We start from the raw sequence: 7,182 nt of genomic DNA, 5'->3' as shown, positions 1-7,182 counted from the left end.
AAGACGTTAAGAGTTTTTGGTTCAACCCGTCGTTCAATAAGCTCTCCAAAAATCTTAATACTCAGTTCCTTAGCAAGAGTAAATAACAAACTAAATCAATCTAATCATTAATTTATTTGCGTATTTATCTAAGACTATAACTTATTTAGTAAAATACATCATTTTTATATATGAATATACTTAAATTGATATGTATCAATATCCTATATGTATGCATTTTAATCGTTTGAGGTCCTATTCAATACATGTTCATCTTTTCACAAAACAAATAAGATGATACATCATATCAAAGGGAATTCAAGAATGACATAAAACCCTAAATCACACTATAATCCATCCATTGATGAGCACATAATTGCAATTCAGACTTCCATTAAAACACACCAACACTTAATGATAAAACTAGTTGATTAATTAACCAATCTTAAACATAAAACAAAACAACAAGAAAGATAATTTACGTACGATAAACACAGAAACCCACGTCAGTTATTTATATATGAGCCCTCACTTTTCTTAGTACGGTGAAACACCGACGTTGCCTGTTGTAAGAAAAGTGTCTTTCGTGCGAAGGTCATCCCCTTCCTACATACTCAAATAAAAAAATTACGTTAAATCGAATATAAGATAAGATACGATAAAATATATAGTTAATGGAAATTATTATAAAGTGACAAAAAGTTAGATAATCATAATCGGGGAAAATGTTTTTACAGAATTTTTTTTTTTTTAATCTCAAGACAAATCTAAACATAAAAACATCAAAGGTAATATACTTTGTTCATTACTTAAAAAGCATAAGGTTTTGTTTAAAATGGACACGTTGGAATGATGGATGAACTATGGTTAAAAAATGCATGGATTTTGAAATTTATAATTAACTCATTAAGATTTTCCGTTTGATTATGAAATTGAAATAACGTTTTCACAAGATATTATCAATATATCGTTTCTACAGCCATTTGATCACTTCCGTATCCTCATCATTTGGTATTAGAATTTTGGTTATTTAAATGCTTTGCGTGAGAATTAACGTTTCGGAAGAAAGCAACAACAGAAGTGTTAATGATCACGTGCCCGAAAGAAGAGACGGATGTCCTATTGCAGATTCACCAGAATCCGGTTATGATTCATCTCAAGGAATCCTGAGTCAAGGAAAGTCCAAGATCAAGAGATGTGATACGTTCCAATGTGACCCCACGATCTCCTAGCTAGCACGTTCTCACAAAACCAACTTCCATGCACCTTTAGTTATGCAATTTTCCTTTGTTTAGTTTGTAATTCATGTCCTTATTTCACGTACGTAGGTAAGTTAGAATGAGTAGTGGGATTAGTGGTGATAGTAGTTTAATTCTTTTTGTAAGCCTATAAATAGGTATTTGTGTTTAGTGTTTTAGTATGAATGAAAATTATAAAGTCTAATATTCTCTCTAAATTGCTACTCTTGCTTCTTGCTAATTTCTTTTGAGTTTGATCCACTCAACGAATTATCTATCAACCAATTGGTACATATCAAGATGCCATGGGGCATAGAATTGTGTGTCGTACGGATCGAGACTTACGCTATTAGACAATATACAGTTGGAGATGGGTGATTCATCATGGGTGTAGAGTGAAGACAAAGAAGTTTGTTCCAACTTAAAGGATGCAAATGTTGAAGGAAACTAAACCAAGAGTGTTTCATGTTTGGGACTGAAGCTTTAGGGATGAGTATCTTTTCAATAAACGCAATCTATCTATCCATTATAAAAGAAAAAAAGATATGTGTTGATACGGCTAGACGCTACAAGAACTCGATGAAAGAAAGGGATCAAGAGGAGACACATACAATTAAATGCAGCCGGCAGTTACAAAGGTTCTGGACGAGGTTCAGTCGCTTGCAATCTTTTGGGTAAAAAACGGGTCGAAAGAGACATTGATTACTTGGGAAACTTGGAGCAGATTCGACATTTTCAATTAGGTTGTTTCTGTTTTGGTGTTCTAGTTTGGTGTAACGTTTGTTTTTGCTTCTTGTAATTTTGGTACCTAGCTCCTTGCTAGGGATTTTAATAAAATTTTATGTCGGCCGTAAAAAAAAATATGGTTAATTTTTTTTCTTTTTTTAGTATGGTGTGTGTACTGTGTAGGCTTTTCGACAACGTCAAATGGTTAAGTGGAGAGTTTTTTAAGAGTCCGTCACATATTAATAGAAGAGTGAGAAAAAACTGTAACGGTTAAGAGTGCCTTATAAGCTTTGAGTTATGGACTACCAATAGCTTTTCTAATCATCTATGGTGTGTGTCCTGTGTAGGCTTTTCGACAACGTCAAATGCTTAAGTGGAGAGTTTTTTTTAAGAGTCCGTCACATATTAATAGAAGAGTGAGAAAAAAACTATAACGGTTAAAAGTACCTTATAAGCTTTGAGTTATGGACTACCAATAGCTTTTCTAATCTATCCCCAACAGATGTAATGGGTACGAATTTTGAATGTCTTAGGATATTGACTCTTGATGTACTGGCCATCTTTTAATGAGCGTAATTCATGTATATGCTCAAGTATTAATTCTAGTTGTATGTATAGGCATGATTAAATTCATCATATGATATAAGATAGAGGTTAAATTGGGGTATAAGGCTAATTTTCTTAACTACTAATTATAACTTTTATCATGAAAATTGAGCTTGTAATATATAATTAATAAATGCAAAAATGATTAAATGACTTTGGAAGAATATACCTGTTGGCACACATCGGGGTTCTTATGGGTTTGATCGGGCATAAGACCAAAGTGGATGTGAGGAAAATGTGCCCACTGAAATACAAGAAATTAAGACAAATGAATAAAAAATACCCTTAAAAGTCAAATAAGAAACCCTACAAAAACATTCTGAGTTTGGTGTAGGCTTTTTGTAAAGTTACCTTCTCTTCTCTGTTGTTAATATGTTAAAAGAAAATTGTACTTGTATTTTTATCACAATCTCTTGTTAATATGTTAAAAGAAAATTGTACTTGTATTTTTATCACAATCTGTTGTTAATATATTAAAAGAAAATTGTATTTGTATTTTTATCACAATGATAAATTTTTCTATAAATTATTTTATTTATATTTCTGAAACGTATAATAGCTAGTACATGAAAAATATAAGTAACTTATGCTTGTTTCAACTTAAAAAAAATTGTTCAAGTAAAATATGCTTTCTTCGATCTTACATTCTTTGCAGCTGCACTAAAGGCTTCCCTGTGACTTATATCAGGATTTCCTGCTTTGATCCGTTGGATCTCCTCCCTGCACGAATGTTTAATATTCAATATGCAAATAGATTAATATACAAATTATTAAAATCCTACATTAGCTAACAAACAATGACTTATATAGTTTTTATGCAAATATAAGCATTTATATATAAGTTGATATATATTTGGAGGCTAAATAAGTTTGTCCCTAAGGGACATGGTGTGGTGTGGTGTGGTGGTGAGGTGTTTCTCATCTATTTTAGAGGTGTAGGGTTCAAATTTTGTAACTGCTAGGCATTGGTGGTTATTAGAAGTAAATTAGTTGAAAAAAATGAAATTATACTTAAAGAAGGTATGTATGTTTAAGAAAACTGTAAATGTATGAAAAACATGTAGTTGTTTTTACATTACATATATACTATGGTCATGTGATGAATGTATATTCATACTATCACTACAACAATCTGAAAATATGTAACCTTATAATCCGTCAAAATATGGTTGGGTTACTGAGATTAATTGTTTGACTTTCATGTATATAAATTAAAAATAAAAACACTTGGGATTTTCAAGATTGAGTTGATTAAAATACATACTTGATGAACCTGTTGTAAGCAGAAGGAACTCTTTGGCGCTTCTCTGGAGCTGCAAAGAGAAGACAAATATAAAGACAAAACAAGCAGACATTTACATTAAAATCTTTTGGTTTCTGACTGCTTTTTAAAGTCTCTCTCTCTCTCTCTCTTGTCATAAGTTCATCATTATCTCTATCAAGAAATTGTAACCAACTTTATTTCCGGGGGATCGGAGACACCCTTTATAATTGGTTGAAATTAATAATAATGTTAAAGTTGGTTTATAAAAATGGAAATATGCATGATGCTTAGGTTTAGGAGATTGTAACATCCCATTTAACACATGTTTTTTCTTTTTTTCTTTTTTTTTTTTTTTTTTTTTTTTAACATAAAGTAATTAGTGTAAGCTGTATATAATCTATATATTGATCATCCACAAATTAGTAAAAATGTAATATATATTATTAAGAGATCGTTGATTAATGATTTCAACCAGGGTTTTGGAAGATTAACTCCATGGCCTATGGAGAACTGTTCTTCAAGATTTGAACAGATTGCTACATAATTAACATGCATCTATGGAAATAAAAATTGAAACTTTAAAGATAAATATTAGGGTTTCCTAGTTGATTGTAATGGTTGATGAGTAATGTAACTCAGTCTAGTTGCAGAAAAAAAAGTTGCCTTATTGGTGGTATAAGAATAAGATTGACATTTTGAGAAAAAAAGGAAGAAAAAAAGTGAAGGTCATGAAATAAAAGCTAAAGAAAGAGAGTTCTCCCACGTACCAAATCCAATAAATGCTTAAAACACCATTTAGATGTAAGCTTCTAAAGTACAAACACTGAACTATATTTTATAACTTTCTTGATTCACTGAAAAACTAACTGATTTCTGCCTTTTATGTCAAAAATAGGATTATTACAAAAGAAACTTTAATATGTATTTAATTTGCTTAAAGAATAAAAATGCAAATTTAGAAACAAAACACTCTACATAAAGATAATAAAAATCGATAAATCTTACGTCTATTCACCGCTGGAGGCTTGAGAAGCTCATCCACTCGAATCGGTCCAAAAGGATCTGGAATTGGTTGATTGATCAGCAGGTTGGAAGGGTTGTTTCTCAGTTCCTCCTGGATAGTTTATTATAAATGTTAAATTAATGGGATGCACATTTAAATAAACTTTGTCCTACAAATCTCTTGTTTGCTGTTATAAACACCCTAATTTTGAATAGTATACATCAAGAACTGTTGAAACTGAAAGCTTGCACAACAAACTAACTATACCCTCATACAAGACCCTTAACAGTGTTTGACATGGTGTGGTGTATGTATATATTTGTATTATATACACACACATTTAGAGAGATAATTAGGTCATCTTATTAGAGATATATATTTGGATATAACTTTTAAATATGGTTGTAAACTAGTAATCTCTCTATATAGGACATCTTAATAGAGATATATTTGGATATAACTTTTAAATTTATATGGTTGTAAACTAGTAATCTCTCTATATAAAGGGATTCTTAGGAGCTAATCAACATACAAAAAATATCATTCATCTATATATTGATTTAAATCACTCCATTATTATGTTACATTTGCTAGAAGGCAAGAAGAAGAAACAAAATGGGAGTACATGTGTCTTTCTTTAAAATTATTTTCATCACTTGATGCTACTTTATAAAGAGAGTACTGATCATAGAATTAGGTTCCAAGTTTTTTAATTTCTTTCATGGATCTTTGGGAACTTACATATATGCAGTTTCTTGATGTGTATATTTTTATTAGTTAGCAAACTAGTTAGTTTTTACCATAATGTTTGGATGAGAGAAGAAATTATGCCCAAGATGGAGCTGATTTGCAGCAGCAGCAGTAGGAAGAAGATGAGCAAGCATGTTAACAGACAAATAATTTGTGCAGTGCCCGCATCGAACCGTTACAGTCGCGTACAAACTGGAGCAAGGAACACTCACCTACAACATCAACATAAGAGAGACTTATAAATTTCAAGTACACAAAGAAGAGTCTAAAGAGGTGGATATAGATGATAATATTATTTATACCGCTAGGACGGTTTCACAGAAGTTGCACTGGACATAGCACAGCTGCTCGGAGGGAGGAGGGAGGTGGTGGTGATGGTGGAGGTCCGGTGAGAAAGCAGCCGAAGACGACATGTTTTCGATTGTCTGACGCTCAGCTGTTGATTTGATTGATGGATAAGATGGAGTGGACAATATATATGGATAGATTGTGTTTGGGGATCTGGCCTTGTGTTTGTGTGTGCGTTCTCAAAGACAAGAGAGAAGGAATTGAAGTAACAATGGAGAATGTGAGAGAAAAGCAAAACAAAATGAGAGAGACCCACTACATAATATAGCACTTGTATGAACCAAACCCCACAGTTGTTTTCTTCAATAAGGAGCAATGAATTTTGTCTTCTAATTAACCCTATTTTTCTCATACAAATTATTAGTTACAATTCTTCAATAAGGAGCAATGAATTTTGTCTTCTAATTAACCCTATTTTTCTCATACAAATTATTAGTTACAATTCAATTTGTAAGTTTCACTTTGCACCTTGGAGTTTCATTTTTTGCCTTCTTTAATCATGGGATCAAAAACTCTCAAGACGCGTGTTCATTTGAAATCCTTGGCGATTCTTTGGGTTCTTTGGAAGACTAGAAACGAGAAGCTTTTCAATGATAGACCCAAATCCGGAGAAGACATCATGAAATTAATTAAATTATATACGTTTTTTTGGTTGAAACATAGAGCTAAGATGTATAACTTAGAATGGCACACGTGGTGGGGTTTTCATGTGTAACTAGTTTTTTTAGTTCGTTTTTTGGTTGAAACATAGAGCTAAGATGTATAACTTAGAATGGCACACGTGGTGGGGTTTTTATGTGTAACTAGTTTTTTTAGTTCGTGCGTTGCGGCAAAATCGAGCAAATGATAATATAAAACAAACGTGATTTGAAAATAAAGAATGTTATTTAGAAAGCCAAACCATAGAATGGTTTAGTTTATCATCGTATCGTTTTATGATACCAAATAAATACTTTATTTAGAGTACAACTTCGTTTTTAACAAAACTTATAACAAAATGTTAGGGAAAAAAACAAGCACAACTGCGTACTTAAATTTTTAGAAAAAGGTTATATACGTAAATTATTAAAGAAGTATCAAATTTATCGATAAATTAATATATGTTCTAAAAAAAAGAAAAAAGAATTATTAAAAAAATGGTATAGGAAATATATGTTTTTAAAAAAGGGAAAAAAATTAAAAATATGTTATTAAAAGTAATAGTAAATTACTTTTTGAGTCTATGTGTTTTAGTGGTTTTAACCACTTGAGTCCAAAATCAAAAAGTT

At 31.3% G+C, this 7,182-nt stretch overlaps 1 protein-coding gene across 1 annotated transcript; it reads right to left on the bottom strand.

Moving 5' to 3' along the window:
- Positions 1-304: 304 nt before the first annotated feature.
- On the bottom strand, positions 305-6,192 carry LOC110900100 (axial regulator YABBY 1). The gene is made up of 7 exons (XM_022147002.2): positions 5,869-6,192; positions 5,617-5,778; positions 4,819-4,927; positions 3,814-3,862; positions 3,194-3,269; positions 2,719-2,793; positions 305-585 (listed from the first exon to the last, which is right to left on the bottom strand). The coding sequence occupies exons 1-7, from the start codon at positions 5,977-5,979 to the stop codon at positions 517-519; spliced, it is 651 nt and encodes a 216-aa protein (XP_022002694.1). The 5' UTR covers positions 5,980-6,192; the 3' UTR covers positions 305-516.
- Positions 6,193-7,182: the final 990 nt, after the last annotated feature.

The sequence above is a fragment of the Helianthus annuus genome, chromosome 13 (genome assembly GCF_002127325.2).
Source record: "Helianthus annuus cultivar XRQ/B chromosome 13, HanXRQr2.0-SUNRISE, whole genome shotgun sequence".
In the NCBI taxonomy this organism is placed as follows: Eukaryota; Viridiplantae; Streptophyta; class Magnoliopsida; order Asterales; family Asteraceae; genus Helianthus; species Helianthus annuus.
The sequence above is the reverse complement of the archived record's forward strand: the minus strand, read 5'-3'. Positions and strand labels throughout refer to the sequence as shown.